The sequence below is a fragment of the Equus asinus genome, chromosome 2 (genome assembly GCF_041296235.1).
Source record: "Equus asinus isolate D_3611 breed Donkey chromosome 2, EquAss-T2T_v2, whole genome shotgun sequence".
Lineage (NCBI taxonomy): Eukaryota > Metazoa > Chordata > Mammalia > Perissodactyla > Equidae > Equus > Equus asinus.
Window position 1 is genome coordinate 26,325,422 of NC_091791.1, and position 23,719 is coordinate 26,349,140.

At 39.8% G+C, this 23,719-nt stretch overlaps 2 protein-coding genes across 11 annotated transcripts in view; one reads left to right on the forward strand and one right to left on the reverse strand.

The window, feature by feature from the left end:
• CFAP43 (cilia and flagella associated protein 43) overlaps positions 1-5,399 on the forward strand; it is a 106,936-nt gene extending 101,537 nt beyond the window's left edge. For all 4 annotated transcript variants that reach the window (XM_044751399.2, XM_070483719.1, XM_070483732.1 and 1 more), the window contains 4 exons: positions 1,263-1,427; positions 3,315-3,395; positions 4,029-4,182; positions 4,365-5,399. In XM_044751399.2, coding sequence (XP_044607334.2) covers positions 1,263-1,427; positions 3,315-3,395; positions 4,029-4,182; positions 4,365-4,531 — 567 coding nt within the window. In that variant the 3' untranslated portion in view covers positions 4,532-5,399. The remainder of the gene's footprint in view (positions 1-1,262; positions 1,428-3,314; positions 3,396-4,028; positions 4,183-4,364) is intronic.
• Positions 5,400-8,100: 2,701 nt separating this feature from the next.
• SFR1 (SWI5 dependent homologous recombination repair protein 1) lies at positions 8,101-12,815 on the reverse strand. Of its 7 annotated transcripts, XM_070483746.1 has the most exons (5): positions 11,837-11,901; positions 11,124-11,212; positions 10,906-11,027; positions 9,874-10,287; positions 8,101-8,572 (listed from the first exon to the last, which is right to left on the reverse strand). In XM_070483746.1, the coding sequence occupies exons 3-5, from the start codon at positions 10,999-11,001 to the stop codon at positions 8,387-8,389; spliced, it is 696 nt and encodes a 231-aa protein (XP_070339847.1). In that variant the 5' UTR covers positions 11,002-11,027; positions 11,124-11,212; positions 11,837-11,901; the 3' UTR covers positions 8,101-8,386. The 7 variants fall into 7 exon arrangements, with proteins under 7 accessions (XP_070339847.1, XP_044607374.2, XP_044607384.2 ...); XM_044751439.2 differs by lacking the exons at positions 11,124-11,212; positions 11,837-11,901 and adding an exon at positions 12,668-12,815; XM_044751449.2 differs by lacking the exons at positions 11,124-11,212; positions 11,837-11,901 and adding an exon at positions 12,557-12,751.
• Between the last annotated feature and the right edge of the window lie 10,904 nt (positions 12,816-23,719).

Genomic DNA, 23,719 nt, shown 5'->3' on the forward strand with positions numbered 1-23,719 from the left:
TGGGCCAGGTGATTATTTGTTGTGGAGAGATGTCCTATGTTGCTACGTGAATTTTAGCAGCATCCCTGGCCTCTACCCTCTAGGTGCACTAGATGCCAGTAGCAACAACCCCCTCCAGTTGGGTCAGCCAAAAATGTCTCGAAACCTAGTCTGATTTCCCCTAGTAGGGCAATATTTACCCCATTTGAGAAACACTCCTCTAGAGAAATGCTTGAACTTAAGATTTTGGAGCTGGTAATGACAAAATCAAGGGTGTGATCTGGGAGCTGAGATGGAGGAAAGATCATTGAAAATGGGAAATTCAAGGCATTGACAGGGCAAGCAGTGATCAGAAGATGAAAATAATTTTTAAAAAGAGTAGCAGGTGGTACAGCATAGTGGCATAAACTTCAAAAAGTTAAGTTGTTTTGTTTTGCTTTTTGCTGAGGAAGAGTCACCCTAAGCTAACATCTGTTGCCAATATTCTTCTTCTTTTGCATGAGGAAGATTAGCCCTGAACTAAGATCCGTGCCAATCTTCCTCTATTTTGTATGTGGGTCACTGCCATAGCATGACTGACGAGTGGTATAGGTCTGCCCCCAGGATCAGATCCTGCAAACCCAGGCCACCAAAGTGGAGCATGCCAAACTTAACCACTATGCCACGGGGCCAGCCCCAAAGCTAAATTTTTGAAGGAGAAGAGAGGAAAAATATAAAATGTTAACTGATGGAACTCTTGTACAAATTTATTTTAGAGACATAGTAGTTTCACTATTAGCAATCTGGGAGAACAACTTCATAAAAATATTCCTGAACTTCATGTAGGCAATTTGAAGTGAAGTGCAAAACATCTAGTTGTTTAAATATCATATTTAACCCAATTTTTTGCTTTTCCCCATACCAACCATATATAGTCATGCCTAGCTCCATTAAACTACAATCCTTTATCTATAGCATCAGAAGCAGGGCAGAGAGCAGGGGTGCAAATGTATAGCTGGTAGATTGGTGATAACAAAAGGAGTTCTTGTCTAATCATTGACAAATAAAGTAAATAGACTATGCCATTCAAATGTATCTGATAATCCCTTCTCTTTAGTGACTATCATGCTTCACAGTGATCAGATTTTGCCCAAGAAGTAATTTTTTAATATCTACTACTACACTTTTTAAAAGAACATAGAATTATCTCTGTGATCCAAGTGTTTTCCAACAGAATTCAGCTTTAGATACTCTATATGCAGAATCACATTACATGAATATCAGGATGTAACTTTTTTTTAAAGACTCAAGGACAAAAGAAAGTTGCTAGCATGATGGAAAGTAAAGAGGTCCACAAAGGAATATTTCAGATTGAGTGGGAACATAAGAAAATGGAGATGGAAATGGAAGATCTAAATCAGAAGGCTTGGGACATTCAGATGCTGTTTTTTTCAAGAGATCGTCAAAAGGTAAGTTCCCCCTGCCCCACTACATAACTTTAACTTCAGTCATTAGTGTATTTATTCATTTAACCAGTATTAATAAGCCTCTGTGATATCAAGCATATTCTAGGCCAACAGTGTTTCATAATGTGTCTGAGTTTTGTCTTTTTCTTCCAGTAGTTTACATCTGCTGTCTCCAGTTCTTCGTGACCCACTCAGAATTATAGTTCTAGCCATTCTTGTAGTTCACCGAGGATTTCCTAACTGTCAAATCCAGTCATCACCATCCTGTAACTCTGTAGCATTTGACCATCTTAGTTGTTCATTCCTTTGGCTTTTATCATACCCGTTGTCTCTTGTTTTTCTTCCAACATGTCAGACCACTCTGCCTCTCACTGATTTCTCTTATGCATCTAACTCTTAAACATAGCTATTCTTTAAGATCCTGCCCCTAGCTCTGTTTGCGTTTCTTTCCATGCCCTCTCATTTGATGATCTCTATTTTTTCTAACTTCAATGAACATTTCTAAATGACTAATTCAAGCTCTCTGGATTCCAATTCAATTACAATTTCAATCCAATATCTCTGGTCCTGACCTTCCTCAAGCTCTATTTCTATATTTCCTACCTTCCAACAGCAACTCTTCTTTTTTTCTTTTATTTTATTTTTCGAGGAAAATTAGCCCTGAGCTAACTGCTGCCAATCCTCCTCTTTTTGCTGAGGAAGACTGGCCCTGAGCTAACATCCGTGCCCATCTTCCTCTACTTTATATGTGGGACGCCTACCACAACATAGTGTGCCATGTCCACACCTGGGATCTGCACTGACGAACCCCAGGCCGCCAAAGCGGAAGGTGTGAACTTAACCGCTGCACCACCAAGCTGGTCCCAGCAACTCTTCTTAATTTGCTTATTTCTGTTCTTTTCAGCCATTCACTCGAGCTGGAAGGTATAGTAATTTTTGAGTCCTCCTTTTTCCTTGCCTTCCAAGTCTTGCCTAGCTTATCTACTTATTCCCTCATTCTCTGTCCTCACAGCCTCTACCCTGGCTCAGTCCTTCCTTGTCAATGATTTAGACTATTTTGTAATAATCTCCTAGTTGGTCTCGTGACCTTGAGTCTTTCTCTAATCTATATCATATACTGCTGTCAGATTAATATTCCTATTCAGCTCTAATCACCTTACTACTCTGCTCAAACATTTTAGACCGCCACTTCTTATCTGGCAAATGAATTATGAAACACTTAAGTGGATGTTCAGTGTCCTTCACTCTAACTTTTCAAATTCATTCCAACTTTCCTCTCATACATCAGTATTCTCAAACCCAACTGATTACTATTTTCTAGGATTCTACCTCTGTGCCTTTGCTCATTACTAATTCTTATATCTGGCATATCTTCCCTCATTTTTTTTTTTTACATTCCAAATCTATTTTTCAAGATAAATGCCACCTCCTCCCTAAAGCCTTTTGATTTCCCTAGTCCAGAGAAACCAAATCCCATCTCAAGCCACCTTTGAATTTGCATGTCACTTTACATATTTTCTGGCAACCAATCATGTCTACAGGTTCTCTTTTTATTGAAGACTAGGTCATGTTACCTTTGTGTCTCCCTCAGTGTCTTCAACTGGGACACTGTTAATATGGGACTCAAATGAGATAATAAATATTTGATGAGTTGAATAAATGAATGAATGAATGAGAAAATAAACTCTAGGCATTTGTAACTATTAGTATATAGGTGAGCATATCAATGGATAAATACAAGTACATAATATGGCACAAAAGTCAAATCAATCTAAACAGATAATTTTTATGAAAAGAGTAACTTTCAAAACTAAGATAATCTTTATAAAGTTATCTATTGAAACAGAGAAAAATATCCTTACATATATTGTTTTCTTCTCTCTCTCGAAGTACCTAAATGAACCACACTATGAGACCCTGATTGCCATTCAGATTGGAATAATGGAGCAAACCATTGCTGTTATAGATAAGGTAGGTCTCAAAGACAGTGATCATTATAACCCCAACAGTTGTGAATCGTTTGAACAAAGTAACAGTGTTCAAAATCATGAATTCAAACAGAATCTAACAAAATCTTCGTCCTTTTCAAATATTCAGGATGTAATAGATGTCTGAATAGTGTCTTTGAAACCATAACAAGTGCGGTAGACTGAAGCACTCCCTTTAATATTAGCATTCACCCCTTGGGAGATATCTGAGTGTACATGAATTTCCTATTTCACATTAGGTTATGATTTATGTAATAGAAGTGTTGAGAGTCTTTCCTTGGCATTGTAAAGGCTTTATTTTTTCAGAAATGCTTAACAAATGCTCAGTTTTCATTGTGTAGCATTTATAAGATAGAAACAACGTAATCTCAAGGCCACATGTTTTTTAATCTCTCATTTTTAAGAATATACAAGATTTTTTCAAATATGGTATTAACATACCATTCTATCTTTCAACAAATAATTCAGGTACCTACTATGTGCTGGCATCATGCTAGGCACTAGGGATATGGTGATTAATGATAATAATGAATTTACATTTTAAGAATAATGTCTTAAATATAATGTATTTTTTCAAAATTATTTTTATGGGGTGTCATGGGAACAAAAACTTCAGACTCACAAAAAGAATGTGGAAAACTGCAAAAAACTACTAAAAAAACTGGGAAAGTTCAGCAATCAAAAAGATGTAGCAAATTATACTCTAAGCTGCAATTTACGAGAAGAGTTGGTGGCTGTCTCAGAGAGAAAAGATATCTGTAATGCAATGGGTAAGATTTTTTTCTTTACTCAACAGTAAGTTTCTTTAAAAGTAATCAGCACTCCTGAAATCTGTAGTTATAAAGCTACCAGCATTTCTTCCACACGTTTAATTGATTCTGAGTATCGTTTCTATATTTGAAAGTATTGATAATAATCCAACTAATTCCTTTCTTCTTCATTTTTGGAATAGGGTCTAAACTGACTTGTGAAAAGATTGCCAAAGAACGATACGAAAACATGATGCAACAACAAAAGTTAACAAATATTTCAAAAGAACAAGCTGAAGAGATTTCAATACTGCAGGCTGAAGTTGAAAGATTAAGGATGAAAACATTTCCTGCTCTTGTTCAAATGTAAAAACGCTGGTGGAAAACACAAGGCCAAGTCAATCATTTTAAAAATAAATTCATTTGATTAAAATGATTTCTTTCTCTTTCATATCAGGGAATTTAAGTAGAACCTCTTCTTAGTTCCATATTTTTAATAGCAAATTATTTAATTTTAGCCTTAATCATTATAAAAATATTTGTCCTGCATGAACAAATGTGTATCAAATATTATGAATTGTTTTCGTTTAAGAATGAACAAGATTTTAGCTCAGAAAGTATTCAAGATCTATTTTATTCATTTAGTCTTAATTTTTTATTTTCATGGTAATAGTATAGAAAATCTTAAAGACAAAAAGAAACTATTCTTAGCCACTACTAGCATTTCTAATTTTATAAAATTACTGAAAAGTTATGAGATTATGGATGATTTTTATACTTTTCAATATTTCCCAAGTTTTCTTCAGTAAGCATTTCTTATATAATAAGGAGAAAAAAACCCAGAACAGTTAATATTATTCCTTGTTCTAACAAGGAGAACAAAGTGAACTGTTTACTTTTACCAAGCCCTAAATCATTTGTAAATTACAACATATTTTCTTCTAAATAAACATAATATAATCTTCTACATTTCATATTCATTGTAACAACTCAATTTTGTGCCCTACCCAATAGGGTTTAGCAAACAGAAAAAAAGTGTTTTCTCACTTTCATGAAAAGTTTATTGCTGTATTCATGTAGATGATGATAAACAAATAGTGAGAAGATTAAGTGAATTAACTAATCCAGCCTGTGGACTGCTGCATTCCAAGATGATACCATTGGGATCACTGACCACAATCTTCAAGTGATGTCAATGTCTCATTATTCTGCAATTTGTGGATTAAATGTTAAGTATAATCTGCAACACCACATCCAATGTACACTGGTGTACGTAAAGCAAGAGAGCTATTATAAAACCTTCTATGTAGAAAAAAATCTTCAGGAGATTTAAAATTTTCTATTTAGAAATTGCCAAGACAGTACCATAATTGATCACCCATACACTAATCAGTGCTGGATGGGCTTGGTAAGAGAAATAATAGGACCAACATCATTTTTGATGACTTCCCTCCTCAGTACTAGAATGACTCTTGAAGTAGTCCAATTTGGCTGATTCAGCAGGTGACACTTCCTACATCTTGGGTCCTTCTAAATTATCTCCGACAGGGGGACTGTGGGAGTGGGAGGATGCAGCCAACGGTGTGAAGAGTACAAATACTTTGTACTTAGGACTGTCAGAAGTTCTCTGTCCTGTTGGTTTGAGTCAATCATGGATATAGTAGGCTTTTTGGGTTTTTTTTCTGGTGATACAAATTCCATGTCACCTAAATTAGCTGCCTGGAAGCTCCCTTTACTAATAGTCAGTGTGACAAATTTCACTGGATAATGCTCTGTACATTCCCAGGTCTTAAGAAACCAAATAGCCTGTGTGATTTCTATTTGTCAGTGATCACACTGGGTGACTCCGGCAGTGCTCCCTGCTTGAATGTCTCAGCTTTGAGGCATGGATAGAGTGGAGGTTACCAGGAACCTCTTGCCCCTAAGCTGTATTCTAGTAGCAGGAGGTATCTTCTGGTTTGGGGTGTTGGCTTTGGAGGGGCACATGGGTCATACAACCCAACCCACTCTTGATACTGTCCATGGTACTGATTCCTCTCACCATCTGCTGAACAGCAATTATATTCATATTTTGGTAGCCCTTTAAAATATTACCTATATTATCAAGTAGTAATATAACTAATTGGGTCAAACATAGCATGGCTTTAAGCATAGGACTTAAGAGTAGGGCTCTGTTGCTGGATTGCCTGGTTTCATATCCTGGCTCTGCCACTCTGCCACTTCAGTTTTTTAGAATTACTTAGTTTTAAAATAACTGCTTTATCATAAATCTCATCTCTAAAATGGGATGCTGATAACTGTAATACTGAAATGAGTTAACATACTTTTTAAGCTGACACAAAGCAAGTACTAAGTGGTAGCTTTAATTTTTATGAATAAAACTATGGTGTTTAGTGGTTTTTAATAAATGTATCCCATTAAATGGAGGTAAAATTCAACAGAAATTATAAAAAAAAGTGGACTGCCTGCCTCATGGGCATCCCTATGCCCCAAACTCTCCCATAAGCTGGATCTATATTCCATGACCCACCTCCTCCTGTTGCAGCAGTGCCCACTGTGCTGTTGGAGCCCTTGGCACTCAGCCAATGCCCTGGAAATGCCCATTACTATCCCCTCCCCCAATCTGTTCTCCCCAACCCTCCCAGAACCAGAGTTCAACTGTTCCCCCAAGTAGACACATAAGGGTGACTCCAGGGGAGGTGCTAGTCAACAGTGGGTAGCTACAGTCAAATGCCAGCACCATCACCATGGAAACTGCTTCCTCTTCCACATTTAAGCTATCTGGCTGAGCGGCAGGCAGTGAGGGAGGCTGGCAGGTACAAAACAGCACAGCTCCCCAGGGGTGCCCATTTAGGAGTCCCAGGGCCAGGGGAGGCCATGTGAGGCCTGGGCCAGTCCTCTTGTGTTCACAGAAGCCAATGACAATGGCAGTGTCTAGAAGGCAGGAATTTCTGTGTGTGGTGGAATGAGGGGGAGGGTAAGAGAGTTTACTGGCATGAGCACTAACAATTAGAAGGGATGCAAGAGCAGGGGCCTGAGGTCTCCTGATATACCAAACATTAACGCTTTGTTAGATCATGGAGAGGTACTAGAGTGAAAGTGGGGTGCACCTCTGGGTGAAGGGGGACTCAGGGTAGTGGCTATTTACCTACTAGTAGGGAAGTACTTTTTTTGTTGTTGTTGTTTTTTTAAACTAGGTAAAGCTTTTTTAGGCCCAAAAGCAGAAATCCAGAAAGCCCTCAAGGACTGGAAACCAGAACCAGGAAGCCACTGATCTAGCAAAGTTCTCTCTCCATCTGCCATCTCTGCCTTTCTCTGTAAGGGCACACGCTATCCTTAGTACACCAGCTTTTCTGCTTCCAAGTTTACGTACAAGAGCTTCAGCCACCAAAAGACATGGGCTCTCTTTTCCTGAGCACAAGTCCAAATTCTCAGAGCCTGAGCCAACGTGGGTCATATTTCTGCATATGGCCAGGATGACAGGTAACACTGTACGATATGCAGCCAAAAACAAAACCCTACGAAGGTGGGTTTCTAGCTGAGGAGTCACTGTGAACTGAGTAGACACTCTAATCTACCCCACAGATGAAGCTAGAAAGATAGATGAATGTGAAAGACCTTGTCTGTCACGATGCCTTGAAGTGGGAGAGGAGGATACGTGGTTTTGCAAGACACAGATGGTCATTTCACTACATGACATGAGGAATACAAGAAACAAATTTGGAGAGACAGGAAAGATACAATTTTGGACATACGAGTTTAATTACCTGCTAGACCACCAAGATGGAAATATGTGGTAAATGGATGGAAAAGGGTTCATAAACTTAGCAGAGAGGCAGGTATTTTTAGACCACTTTTGGTTTAGACATTTACCAGACTGGACTATTTTTTAACATTTAAAATAAAACTTTTTTTTACCACAATAAGCAAAACAATGTATTAAAACTGATTTTCAGAATTGTCACATTTATTTTTTTAAACCTGACAATTTTTTTTCACATTTCTTTAAATGTCAAGTTTTCTTTGGCAAATTTATACAAAATATCAAATTTTCATTTTAGAACTTAGTTTATATTTATGTAACAGATTGCCCTAAATTGATGTTCATCAAGATACATTTCTTTAAGCCCTAATGGTTTATATTTTCCCTTTAAAATGTATTAAGTATCTTTTAAGTTGTCATTCTCAAAGATATTCTGGAGGAAAAAAATTAGGAATTAAACACCTATATAAATTCTTCTTCATTTCTGTTATAGTGTAGCAATTTATCATCTAAGCCATAGTAGTCTATCAACTGAGTAAGGCTGAGTTTCTTGTTCTCCTCGGACAAAGCTGACTGCAACTCACAAAGCAACAGCTGGCTACAGCTTCTCCACTTCTTTATTAACAACTGTAACTGAGACAGGTCATTCTGAAACAGGAAAAAAAACATACATAAACGTATGTCAATAACTGGATAGGCATCCTATTTTGACTCAATGAAAGTTGTTAAATCAATGAGTAGGTTTAAAGAATAACACACTTGGGCATGAATGGGACTTCTATCCAGGAAAAAGCAAGATGGTTTCAAGTAGCATGGTTGCAATGACACTCAAATTGAGTTCTAACGCTATTTTGTTTGCTCCAGGCTCTGGGCCATCCTTACCCTCAGTGTAAAATCAAATTATTAAATAGGGCAAACTATGTAGAGAAGCAACAGAATAGATTTTTTAAAAATCTACTTTTTCTATTACCTCTGTACTTTAAAAAATGACAATATTCAGGGGCTGGCCCTGTGGCCGAGTGGTTAAGTTCACGCACTCCACTTCGGCAGCCCAGGGTTTCGCCGGTTCGGATCCTGGGCACGGACATGGCACTGCTCGTCAAGCCATGCTGAGGCGGCATCCCACATGCCACAACTAGAAGGACCCACAACCAAAAATACACAATTATGTACCAGGGCACTTTGGGGAGAAAAAGGGAAAAAAAAAATCTTAAAAAATAAAAAAAAATTTTTTTAATTTAAAAAAGACAACATTCAAATTAAAAATATTTCTCAATGCTCGTTATCTCATAAAACTCAAGTAGTTATATTTAGAAAAATCCTAAAAATTCAAGAGAGCAAAGAAGATATACTATTCCATCATTTATGCCACATCACTATGGAAGAAGGAGCAATTGCATATACATGAACGATCCAGGTAAGTAAAGCTTATCTTCTTCCAAGTCCCAAGTTCTATTTAATTCAACCCATCTGAGTTAAAATCTAAAATCTAATATATGTTAGTTGTTTTCTCAAACCAAATGCCTGGAACATTTTAATAATTTGGAGGAACACAAGATCATTACTAAAAATACTTTTTATTGTAATCTGTGGCCCATTTTTAGCTTTTTTAATCATTCTCCATCATCTGTCACTTCTGCTCTCATTGTACTTGCATCTAACATGTGATACTCGTAATATTGGTACAGGCTGGAAGCTAGAGGGAAAAGCTTCAACTGCATGTTAAATGAGAGCTGGGACTTTTAAAAGGTTGTATCTGGTGTTTAGAGGCCTCTTCTACTCTACTCCAAATGCACGACTTACATTTGAGTTAAAGTTGTTGGAAGCCAGGTTTCTGGATTATCCACTTATTATGCTAAAATAAACTTATTTTTTCTTTTTGAAATTACTTTCCTATCACTTATGTAAAAAAGATTATAATTACACAATGGTTTCGAAATTATTCTCACCTTTGATCTGTACATTTTGACTAGTTTGAGCCTCCGAAGAACGTCCTCTTTCTCCTGAATCTGCTTCACCAATTTTGCTTTTTCTTCATTTAATCCTTCTTTGGGAGGATCCTCATTCACAAAGTCATTTTGGAGATCCTCACTGCATGACCCAGCATGGAGTGACTCAGATTCACACGCACTGATATCCTTGAAGGTATTTTTCAAATAGGTATTTTCTTCAAATTCACTGTCTATGCGTTTAACATCTTCTCGAAATTCCACAGAGTTTTCTTCTACTGAAGTTGGTGGTTTCTCTGAAAAGTTCTGATCATCTCCTTCACTCTCCACTTTGAGACGTTTCACCACACTGTAACAGGAATTAAATGAAGATCTGGTTTTCCTTAATCGTTCTCTAAGTGTTGCGCTCATAGGCTGAAAAAGGCACAAAACATTAATAATGTGAATCAAGAAAACCATTCCTGACCTAAACAAATCTACCAGAAATAAGACCTTACATTTCCATATTAGACGCCACTAGATGGCTTTCTGTCTCCATGTATCTAAAGCAACCATCACAAAATGTCTTTAATTCCTGGAAGCTCCATTCGTTTTATTCTCTATTTTATTTTAGCAAAATCAGCACTCTTCTAAAATAGTGTTGAGACACTTGTCCCAGTAATCACAAACACTTGTTCAGCTACTAGCATGCCTGCTGCCACTCTAGGGGCTTCCGAGTTACAAATTAAGGAAAAGCCCTAGATCCTGCCACCAAAGACCTTCCCAACACCGCAGATTCAAACTTCCTCATTTTGGAATGTTGTAACTACCTGACCTGAAACTAAATGAAAACAGATTTCAAGACGAAAATTTGCAGGGGGGAAAGGTCAAATACATTATCTTAGGAGAAAAACCTAAAAGTATTTAATAAAATATTTACTTCTTAATCTACATATTACGTTAATTAACAATCTTCGGTAGACTTAAAACCACCACTGCCACAACACACAGAAATAAGGATCAAATCCACTGGAAGAACTAGGGTTTTCGTACTTGTTTTCTTGAACTACTGGTATGGGGAGACGGTGGCCTGGCACACGCCTGCGGCGTGAGAGGTGAAATCACAGCTGAGTCTGATGGGCTTTCCATCTTGAAAATGAAATCCTGGTTTACTTCTAAAAAAACAAAACATAATCACAAAGCGGAAATCAAATTAACCCACACCTCTATACAGCCCTCAACTTTTATCAAAGAATTGTTTATTGTTGTACATAACATCCACAAGTAAGCCAGCCACTTCCTCGTTCACGTAGTTCTGATCCATTCTCGCTCTTTTTGCAGTCGTTTCCCACGTACCTTCCTAAATGAGATGGTTTTGGTCCACTTGGTGACCACCAGTTTTTCCATAACAAACTAGCTATCATCTCATGTAAACAAGACTCTCCATTTGTTTTTATCTCCCAAAATATCCACAAAATCTGCCATATGGGGGGTGAGGGAGAATAACAACTTTGGATAGCTAGGAAGTCTCCAATTTCGTTACACCAGCTTCATAATTAAAGGAAATCTAACAAACCTTGAGTCAAAAAACATAATCACACCTATCACACTAGCCCAAACCCTAAAAGTTGTGTGACAACAACCCAGGACCCTCCAGGCCCGAGGAACAAGGAACACAAGCGCAGACAAATTTACGCCTGTCTGCATCGTTTTGGTTTAAGCAGCGAATAGACCCTGAAAAGGAGAGTCGACTGTAGCCTGTTTCCTCAAACAAAGGCATCAACTTCCCCGGGGAAAAAAAACAGAGAGAGGAGTCTTTCTTCCCCTCCCACCACTGCAGGAAACCCACACTAGCCCTCGAGAGCGCGCAGGCCTGAGGTGGGCTTGAGACGTCCCCTGACCACAGAAAGGGAGCTACTAGATGCCACAGCCGACCCCAAAGAGGCCCAGCTCTCAGACTTCCACTCGCTGCCCCACACGCTACCTCCCTCCGCCATCCCCAGAGCGCGGAAAACGCGCGCAACCGCGGCCGCGAGCCGGTCCCGTCCCAGGGGCGGGGCCGCGCGAGAGGCGGAAAAGACGCGCGATTGGCCAGAGGGACTGGCGCGCGCGGCCGCGAGCCTCCGCAAGGGGGCGGGAGCGGGGCGGAGCCACGTAGGAGGCAGCAGGGGTCCGTGATTGGTCAGATTGACGGACGCTCGCGTCTCGGTGCCGCCCAAGATCGGCGGGACTGCGTGCGCGCGGCCGCGGGCCGCCGCCCACGTCCTGGTCGGCCCGGGCTGAGCTTCGGAATGACTAACCGCTCCAGTGGGCGGCGCGCTTCCCCTCCCTACTGACTTCCCCTCCCTCCTCTTTCCGTGCTTCGCCTGGCTTTCCTGCTTCGTTATTTCTGTGTGTGAAGTGCGCCTGAGAACGCCCCTCCGGTGCTCCTGGCTCCCATTAGTCTGGTCTCCGCTCGCCACAGCCAAGGCGCTGCCTCAGACCCCACGGGACCAAAAGCCGCAGGGCCGACTGTGCATTCAGTTGACAGCTTGTAGCTCTCCAGAGGCAGAGGCCGCAAAAGAGCAGCTGGGTGAAATGGCCTGTGGAGCATCCAACACGTTAGAAATCTCTCCTCGAGTCCCCGCGGATGCCGCTGAGCTCCTTTCTAGCCTTTGCTGCCACAGACTCGGCGGTCCTGTCACAGGTTTTCTACTGTATCTACCTCAAAATTTAGAGTCCTTAGCTTGGCTTCAAATCTTTTAGTCAACACTGAGAGAAAATAGCCAGATGAAATTTGTTGGGGCGCGATACAGGAAGCAGAATCATCACTAACGGAGAGGATGTTGGTCCAGCATTCAGATGTTTGAGGCAGAGGGAGGGACCCCTGCTGGATCCCGGGCGGCGGCATCCCGGGTCTAAAATAATCCCGCTGGTTTCCTGTGCGGCGATGTTCAGTTGCTGGGCAACAGCAATGTTAACTCAATCGGGTGGAGCGCTGGGTTTAGAGAAAGACTGTTGAGTAATTTCTGAGTCACGTGGAAGTTGGGAATTTTGAGGGGCCAATGTTTTCCATCCTAGGGAATGGCCGTTTTAAACGATGACGCTGTCTCTTTATTAACTTGTGATAATGATGGCTTAGAAGTAGCCAGACCCCAGAAGGAGTTAACTGAGTCCTAAACAGTCGGGTATAAATACAGAACCTGAAGACAACCTAATGCAGTGATTAAGGACATAAATGTTGAGGCAGATTGCCTAGGTTCAAATCCTAGCACCAATATTTTATGTGCTTTGTAATGTAGAGTCTCCGTGCCTCAGTTTCCTCATCTGTAAAACGGGGATAATAGTATCAACCTCGGAGGGATTGGAGGATTAAATGAGAATTCGTGACAGGCAGTGAGAACAGCAGTGGGCATCTAGGAAGCACTCAATCGTTATTTTATGTGTGCAACTATATTCCCTAATTGATTTAAAGGAATGCATCACGTAATTCTCTCATCCCTTTACTTGCCTCCCCAAAAAAAGGCCACAGATTTTTTTAAGATGCTGTGATCTCTAAGACCCGTCACAATTTAAGCCATAAATAGAAGAAAACTTGGACCCTCCACATATAATTAATAACGTGTATTCCATTCCTTCTAAATATTTCAAAAATTATATAAATTAATCTCAAGGTATTTACAAAATGAAAGAAAGCACATGATTTTGTGATATAGGTGTTACTCACCTCACCACGCCACAGGTCTCAGTCTGTACATTTATTTCTCCCTTTACTCATCCATTGGCATCAGTTACTCACGCTGAAAAAAGCAGAATGATTTGTCCTGACACTAAAAGCACAATGCAGACTATGCATATTCTTATACCTTGGGGCATAAGGTTGGGTTGTTTTTATGATTCCCTAAGAATAAGCTGCTCTAAAATCCTTTTATCATTATAGCCTAAGCTTAGACCGGTGTTTTTGCTGGCTGCATAAAGGAAAACAACATCTTGCCTTGCAAATGTTCTGACTTGCTTATTATGTGAACTGGTATATTAAACAGGATTGTTTTGGCCAGATTTTCAAAGAACTTTGGAATAAGTACTCAGGAAAACCTGTATTTCAGAAATGTGCATTTGTTGACCTACATCTCTGACTTCCATGTGTTGTTAGAATTGGATGATCTTCCCATATATAAGCTTGTGTTTTACTTACTCTTCTCACATAGCAAACTGGAAACATCTTCCACTTTCTTTGTTTTTTTTTTTTTAAGATTTTATTTTTCCTTTTTCTCCCCAAAGCCCCCCGGTACATAGTTGTGCATTTTCAGTTGTGGGTCCTTCTATTTGTTGCACGTGGGGTGTTGCCTCAGCATGGCTTGACGAGCTGTGCCATGTCGGTGCCCAGGATTCGAACCGCAAAACCCTGGGCCTCGGAAGCAGAGTGCGAGAACTTAACCACTCGGGCACGGGGCTGGCCCGCTATCTTCCACCTTCAATTTAGTATAAGGGATCTGGAATACAGCCCCTATAGTTTTTATTATACCTTTAGATAAAACTTTCTTTGTCTTTAGGAGCCTGAAATCTGTTGGCCTATAAGGCATTTGGTGTTTCTGACACAGGACATTGTATGTTTCATATGAGACTTGGCAGGGAAAAATACTGCCCCAGAGAGCCAGAAGGCAAGGACTCTTTACTCCCATAGAGAACAACTTGAGCAATAGAATTCAATGATAATAGTAATTAATATCAACCCGAGGCAGGCTTTCTCTGTGTGTTTTTAAATTTCTTCAATACCCAAGGCTACTGTTAGCCACTTTGTTATTCATCCGGGAGTGGTAAAATGCTTCTTCCGTTCTTGTCTGTGATTATGGTTGGTGGGATGATGACATAGACCTAAAAATCTTTATGAGCCTTTTTATTCTTTTTTAATAGCAAGAAGAGAATAGTGAATAGTGTCTCTCTCTCTCTCTTTCTCCATACAAACACATCACATATACACACACAAATTTTAAGCCACAATTTAAAATTTCATTTCAGTAGATTTATTTATTTTTAAAATTCTTGGCTTTAGCATTATTTTTTACATCTTGACAGTAATCTCTGGATGACCTAAATTCTGTTCCATTGAATTTTCTGTATTGATAAAAATTTTTATATCATGTCAACGTAGCTAGTATCCATAGGTATTTTTTTAAACAATTAAAAATATAAATATACACTTGTAAAACCAGGATCAAAATCCACTTGGGTGAGGAATTGTGTAAAAGACACATGATTGAGTTGATTTATAAAGTCCATTAGGACAAGTTAAACAAACTAAATTTAATATAGATTTATAACACTGACAAGAAAGTCGACTAACTTCTCTTAACTACCTTTCAGTATTTCTCATGACATTTGTATATAAGTTGAAAATTGCCTTCAAAAACTCTCCTCTAGGTTTCTCTTGCCATAAATTCAAGTCTTATCTTATAGACCTACACATGGTAAAGAAGATGTGTTATAGTGCTCCGTCATCTCATAAATTTCCCTTTGAGTAATTGACAAACTATTTCTACTTTTCTTTATTACCTTAAGATCTCTATAAAGATCTTCTATAAAATGTCATTGATTCACTTGGAGAGACTGTTGAAGACTTTGCTATCAAAGGGTGACCTTTGTGGGTAAACTGTTTAATATTCTTTAGCCAACTTAAGCAAGAAAGTATTTTATTTTCAACCTCAAGATGAAAGAGCCCTTAGCTAGAAGACATGCCTGAGAGGTTGCCTCCCTGAGTAGGATGGCTACTTAGAGCATCGAGATCTAGGGAGAGTCAATAGTGTGAATGTGATAAAAACTTGTCCACCACCAGGCAACTAGAAAATTTATCTGGCAACTAATATTGAGGGTAATATACTGAACAAGAACCTAAAGAGCTCCTTTCACCTGAAATTCCTATCCTTTATTCTACCAGATCTGGCATTTTGTCAAGAGCATTAATGACTAGAAAAGCAAGAGTGTCTATGATTCACTGGTATTACTGAGGTGTGGTCTCTTGGAGAAGAATGGAGTGATTCAGGTTAGATTAATAACACTGAGGAAGGGAGTAGGGTTTGTGTGAGTGGGAGGGTTGTGGCAGAGTTAGATTGTGGAAAAGTAATGGTAATAAAGTACTGCTTAAGGCCACATCTTTCTCAGATCCTTTATTAACTCAGAAATGTCACTCCTGCACTCATTTGGAGAAAAAAAAAGGCATTAGATGTAAGCAAATCTTTAAGCAACAGAACATGTCTTATAATCATCTTTAACCACCTGAAGTTTGAGAGATAACAACTCCCAAGATAATTTCACAGTATTGAAATCTGTTTGAAGTGCTGGCCAAGAAGTCAACTGAGTCTTCTACCCCTGCCTCTGTTGACTGATAAAAATCACTGCGATTTAAACAATAGATATTTGTTTGGGCAGTTAGAATTGCAAGTCAGGAGACACAGAGTTAGGCAGAAACCCAAAATGTGCTCCGGAGAAGACAAAGAAGGCAAGGATTTATAAAGACAAAGAGAGAGAAATCACACAGGTTGTTTTGCAAGATTCATGATTGGTGCTCGCAACAACTGTTATTCCTTGGCTACACTTGATTTGCTGCTAAAGCTATCTCTAAAGCAAACAAAAAGGTTCTTATCTATGGGAGTAAGCATTTTCCTATAGGAATAAGCATTTTTTTTCTTAAAGGAAAGTCAGGGTAACAAAAGTGAAGCACAGTTCAAAAACTCACATTCCATCTGGACAGAGATGTGGTATATGTGCAGAAGCCTCACTTCCTTAGTGGTCTCACAGCTCTGTTTTAGAAGCCCTGACATATGTTAGGGCTTATGTCCATTTTGTTATCACTGTCCACATTTCACCCTTTTGATCAAGATCTTTTGGAAGAAAGCATCGTACATCAACCATATGAAATAGATACATAGACAGATATAGGTACTGATATATAGATATTTTCTTCATTGCCAGTAAGGCTCATGCCTAGGAAGTCATGTTGATGTTTCCCTCATTGCAAGGAAGGCTCATTCCTGGGAAATCATGTCCCACATAGGGAGGAAAGTGAGATGCTTGTCCATCAGCAAAAGTAACTCAGTCAGAGGCCGCGGCCACATCTGAGCAATAAGGAGGTGGTCAGGAAACAGTCTTAGGCATAGTCTTTGTCTGGCCAAAGAATCGAGTTCTTTGTTTGCTCAGAGTTGCAAGATTTGTCGATCATCTCAAGCTGTTGAGCAATCATCACTCTAGCAGTAGAGATAAACGTACAGCATCATGAAATGCAGATCAGTAGCAGTTTGAGGTGGCAAAGATTGAACAAATCAGAACAATAATCATTAGTAAACCCTGGAAGCCTGATCTCAAAATAGCTCCAAGCCCAGAGAATAACCGACCAAACAGGTCAAAGTGGTCTAGGAAGCCAGTAGTATGACGTATGTCATTGAGGAGATTTCTATTATCTTTTATGACCTCTGGCTCTTGTTTTATGTGATCAGGCTCACTTATGTAAAAGCAACCTTCTTCTCCCAGGAGTGCATAAGTGCCGCCTTTTTGAGCATTTAGGATGTCAAGAGCCCTTCAGTTTTGAACGACAACTTCTGCCAGATTGTCTATTTGACTCCGTTGATATTTGATAGGTTGTTGGGTGGCATTAAAGGTTGAAATCATGACAAACGAGAGGTTACGAATGCCCTTATCAAGGTCAACTACCCCATAAGAAGGAAATAATTCTCTAGCAAAAGCATATCCCATTCCTGTTTTAGGAACAATTGGGTTGTATATAAGAAGTCCCTGAAAGTCACAGTTTCTTTGGTTCTTTTGAGTTGATATGAGAATGAACCAAGATTTGGGATATGAGCAGTGGAAGGAGGATTTTTTCTAATGGTAGCATCTAGGATGAGTGCTACTATTCCACATCATCCTTTCCAGGAAATGAGGAGAGTGGGAAAAATATTGGAGCAACAAGGAAAAAAGTATCCAGTGTTTTTGAGAGATACTCATAAGTGGGTCTGTGTGCCCAGACCCTTTTGTTAGGTTCCAAAGAGGGAATCTCATGGTCAGAAATGTAATTCTTCTCACAGAGGACATGGTAGTCAGAATTAGAAGTGTTGTGAGAATGGTTATAGGGACAAGAAAGGTTTCTATAAATTTGGAGCAACAGATGAGATTGATTTTGGCCAGTTGAATTTTGTTGAGGGTCAACTGGATCATTAAGGCTATTATCATTTTTACTTAACTTCCTTGATTACTCTTGATTTTTTATCTATACCTCAATGGGTGCCCATTAGGGAGAGTATATCAGCTTCCTGATTGCCAGTTCCATTATTTTGGGAGTCTCCCCACCATAGAGACACATCAAGGGATGTAACATCATAATGGTTTTCTGAACCCCAGTTATATGTGAAATCATGGTCAACAGAATCATAGAGAAGGGTGAAGTTACAAATATTGAGTGGTAAATAATCTAGAGTTTTTCTAGTGCCCTTTATATTTTCAATACACAAGGAAAGATTATGGGTGATACCCAAATTCAGGTAGACATTTTGTTGTTAATTAATTGATGATTTTGTTAAATGATTTTAGATGGTTTTTAGGAAAAAACTATTAGAACTGAAACTTTTATGATTAACTTTTAGCTTGTTTTATATGAAATTTAGAGGAGGTGAAACAAGGAGTGAAGTATTAAGGTGGGTAAGGACAATAGGGCAATAGTTATACAATATTAAAAAGGCAATCTAAAACACAAGGAAAGTGACCTGCCTCATGTAAGATTGTTAGGATTGCTAATATACTCAGGATTATGATTATTGTAGCAATTATAAAGTAAGCATATGATTTGTGCATTATAAGGGTTTAGATGGGGAAGATATAAGATTAAAAATACAGGCCTGGTCCTGTGTCTTGGGATTCATAGTTTACATCAGATGTCATCTGCTTCTCATCCAAGTGATTGTTGTTTTGGGGCAAGTTTTGATAACTTTAAGATCACCAACAGGTTGAGAAGTCCAGTCAGGGGTGGTAGATGTGGGAATCTTTTATAAATGAGATACATGAATCCATGAGTCACCTTTTAATTTAGCAGTGGAGGGATTAGTCAGCAATATCTCATATGATCCCTTTCATCGAGGGTGGAGAGAGTCCTTATGGAGATATTTTTCCAATAAACTATATCTCTGGGTTGTAAGCTATGATGTTCTATGTCTTCATCTCCCGGGAGTACACTGTAAAAAGATCTCACAGTAATAATGTCAAAAAGTGAAAGTTTATGGGGCCAGCCCCATGGTCTAGTGGTTAATTTCAGCACACTCTGCTTCAGCAGCCAGTGTTCATGGGTTCCGATCCCCAGTATGGTCATACACCACTCATCAGCCATGCTGTGGTGGCAACCCACGTATAAAGTAGAGAAAGATTGGCACAGATGTTAACTCAGGGATAATCTCCCTCGAGCAAAAACAGAGGAAGATTGGTAACAGATGTTAGCTCAGGGCTAATCTTCCTCAGAAAAAAAAAAAGGTTAAAGTTTATATTTCCCAAAAGGAGTAGATCTGAGATTTAACAATACCAATGGGATAGCCTTTGGCCATGGCAGATGGAGTCCATAGTTGTGCCAGTTGGGTTTTTATAATATCATTGGTTCATTCCACAAGGCCAGAGGATTGAGGATGATAGGCACAGTGAAAATGTTGCATTATTGGCCAAACATGACAAATAGATTGTAATATTTGTCTGGTAAAATGGGTCCCTCAGTCACTGTGAAGTTCTAAGGGTATTCCCCAATGAAGTTCTAAGGGTATTCCCCAATTTGGAATAATTTTTTCCATCAGTATCTTTCCTACTACTGAGGCCACAGCTCTATGACATGAGAAAGCTTCAACCCACCGGGAAAACACACAAACCGTTACTAAAACCTATTTGTACCCTTGAGATGGTGGCAAATGGGTAAAATCCAGATTGTCCAGATGGGAAGAGAAAAAGTCCCATAGAAATATGGATAGATTTTCCAGGATTATGTTTAGGACAAATTTCACATTTATTATAGACATAAGACACTACTTTAGGTGAAAATTTCCAAGAGTATTTTTTCCCCCAAAGTATCATTTTGTCTAAACTCCAATGGGTCAAGTCACGTATGTAAGCGAGGACTTGTTCTTGGAGGCAGTCAGGGAGGACCCATTGGTCATTAGAGTCATACCAAGGGTTGGTTTTAGTGTTAAGTCGGCAGCCTTGTTCAATCCAATAATTTTTCTCTTGTTCAGAGGCTAATTTTGGGGCCTCCTGAAGGATACTTTTAAGATTTTCTGTGACTATTTTGAGTGAAGGTGATAAGGAGAGTTCTAAGACCAGCTTTTCCTTTTGGAGGGCTGCCTATCTAGTAGCTGCATCGGCCAAGTAGTTTCCTTTGGCTTCCTCAGTATCTCCCATGGAATGCCCAGGGATCTTTATAATAGCTAAGGATTTAGGCTTTGAATAGCATCTAAAAGTTCTAAAACATGTACTGTTTTTAATCTTTTGCCCTGAGGAGGTAAGAAATCCTCTCTGTTTCCAAAGCATACCAAAATCGTGAGCTATTCCGAAGGCATGGTGGCTGTCTGTATAGATACTGGCAGTTTTACCTACAGCCAAAAAAGGCAGGCTCTGGTTAGTGCTATTACTTTGGACTGTCGGGCTGAAGTGGCTTTTGGTAATGGTCCAGCTTCAACAGTCTCTGTTAGGGAAACAATGGCATACGGGCTGCGTGTGCTCCTGTTTCATCTTTAAGATAAGAGCCATTGGTAACCCAAATCAGATTTGCATTGCTGAATGGGGTTCTTGTAAGTCTAGTCTAGGAACCAGTGGTTGGTCCATCAGAGGAATGCAGTCATGAGGCATTTCGTCAGAAGGCAGGCATAGTAACATTAGGCGGTGACAACAGTAGGATTTCATAAGAGGTTAGTCTGCTAGAGGACAGATGTTGATACTATGGAAATTAAGGAGGGCTTTCACTGAATAGGGAACATATATAGTAAGTGGAGAGCCCATGATTATTTCTTCTGTGCTTTCTAGTAGTTTTGCAGTTGCAGCTATGGCTCTTAGGCAATGAGGAAGTCCTTTGGCTACCGGATCTATTTGCTAACTATAATATCCAACAGGCCTGTGATGGTCTCCATAACATTGGGTTAAAACCCCAAGGGGATTTCCTGTACAAACAGAAAGAATGGTAAACCATAATAGGAGTGTCCTAATGCTGGAGGACCTAGGAGGATTTGTTTAATTTTGGTAAAGGCTTCCTGACCGTCTTTGGTCCATGCAAGGGTCTCAGGTTGGTCAGTCTTAAGGAAAGAACATAGTGGTTGTGCTAAGTCTTAAAAGTTAGGCACCCAGTTTCTGCAGTATCCAGTTAGCCCTAGGAACCCTCGGAGTTGTCTTTTGGTTTTTGGATGTGGAAAGGACAAGATACCTTGAATCTTCAGGGTCAAGGAGTAACCCTTGTGTTGAAACGAAGTGTCCGAGGTATTAACTTGAGGTAAACAGAATTGTAGTTTTTCTTCAGATACTTTGTATCCATTTTGGCTAGTTCCTTTGAGAGATGAGGGCTATCTTCAACAGATGCCTCCTTGGAAGGGGAGCAAAGAGGGAGATCATCTACTGTAATCAAAAGGAGCCTTGAGAAAATTCAATAGCTGAGATGTTAGCCTTTAAAATCCAAGAAAAAATAGGTAGGCCTTTCAGTGTATCCCTGTGGCATAACAATCCAGGTATATTGTTGTTTTTCCCAGGTAAAGGTGAACAGGAACTGGCTTTTGGGCTCAACGGGTATACTAGAGAAGGCTCTGCAAAGGTCTATGGCAGTGAAGGTTGGACTATTAGGGATGGTGTGAGCAGAGTGTGTGGACTAGGCACTGCGGGGTATCAGGGAACAACAATATTATTTATTGCCGTAATATCCTGAACAAACCTCCATCCCCTCTCATGGGGTTTTCGAATAGGGAGGATAGGAGTATGACAGGGGTCCCTTCTGTAAATAGTCTTCAGTTATGGGTTTTATACCTTGGATTGCCTCAGGGTTCAAGGGGTATTGTTTTATGTTAGGTAGGGGTTTTCTTTCATCTATGTGGATTTTAATGGGCAGTGCAGCATGTACAGGCCCAGTGTCAATGGAACTTTTTGACCAAAGGGTTTCAGGGACAGCATGTAGGAGAGGTTCTGGATTATGGGTCTGTAGGGAAAGGATGGGGATAGATATTGAAATGTTGGGATCTTCTTGAAGATCTACATTAGTGGGTTCAACATTTTAAAATGTTTCCCCCTTTTGAGAGAAAGGAATCTGTGCCTCAAAAAAATCTTGTCCTGGCAGGTAGGTGGGAGCTGAAGAAACTAAAGGAAAAGGATGATGCCGCTGAATGGGCCCTAATTGGAATGGAATAAGAAGGGACTTAAAGACTGTCACAGGGTGATTAGAAACCCCAGCCATGTGTAGAGTTTGAGTACTCTGAGGGAGTGAACAAGAGAGGCTGGTGGGGTTTAAAACAGAATAAGTGGCCCCTGTGTCTATAAGGGTCTTGGTGACCTCTTCCCTGATGGTGAGATCAATTTCCACCAAGATATTATCTTGGAGGAGGGAAAAAAATCCCCTGTAGGCCTTTGGAGCACCCCTATTGTGAGAAGTATATAGGGAGTTCTTAGATGGTTGTGATGAAATTGGAGAGGGATGGTTACCTCTTCCTTGAGTTAATCCTGTAAATTTAAAACAGTCTTTTTAAAATGTCCTGGTTTTTACAGTAATAGCATAAAACCCTTGAAGTAGAATTAAGATGTTGGAAAGGGAGTTTATGTTGATTAGCGGTTAACTGCTGAAGGTGGAGATTCATAATCTGTGTAGCCTTCTTTTTATTACTTCTCCGGATAGTTGGGGCTAGCTGATTAGCCAGATTAAACTGGATCCGGAGTTTGCATAGCTTGCCATTTAGATGGGTTCGTTTTATTGGTAGTAACAGTTCTTCCTGTAAGCCGTTGACAAAAGTGGAGTTAAATATGGTGTAAGTGGCTGGATCAATGGCAGAAAGGCCAGAGTTTTCAATAAAAGTAGTTTCTATCTGTTATAGTGGTCAAGAACAGATTCATCAGGCTTTTGGATGCATTGGAGTATTTCCAGTCTATAGGTTTCAGGAAAGCTTTAGGAATAGCCTCATAAAGTCTGTTCCCTAATATAAGTGCCTCAGTTCTATCTGTGGCCCTTTGTTTGGAAAAATCTTCCACAGGGTTATTCCATTTGGCCAGTTGCACCCTGTTTCTGACCTTCACCAACCAGCGTTATAATTAGTTGGTATCCATCAGAGAAATTGGGTTCATGTTTGGATCACAAGGTTAAATTCTTGAGCAAACTTGTGGGGATCTTCTTTACCCTTGGGGAAATCCCTAGCTCTGGCCCATAATTCAGCTTTTGACCAGGGAGTAAAGGAGATGCGGGCAATTCCTGTCTCCCCAGGTTTAATTTTAAATGGATCAGTAACAGCAAGGGAGTAAGGGGGGGCTTTGGGTTGGGGCATGGTCTCTGTGTGGTCCGAGGCAGGCTCCGGCCTCAGGGGTGAAAAGGGAGTTCGGCCAGGGAAGGGTCCAAGGGAGGAGGAGTCGAAGAAGGTGGAGCAGAAGGAGAGCAAGGAGTTTGAGGAGAAGGAGGAGTTTTCAAAGCTTAGGCCTATTTTACCAGTTCTAAAAGTTTCTTTAGAGAGATCCCAATTAGCTTCTGAAAGCTTTGAGTTAACTGCCTGAAGGGAAGCAACTTTTTCAGCATTTCTCTTAGAGGCATCTAGGTACCAATTAAAATAGGCTTCCCATTCATTTTGCCTAGTTTTGTTTTGTTTTGTTTTGAGGAAGTTTAGCCCTGAGCTAACTACTACCAATCCCCCTCTTTTTT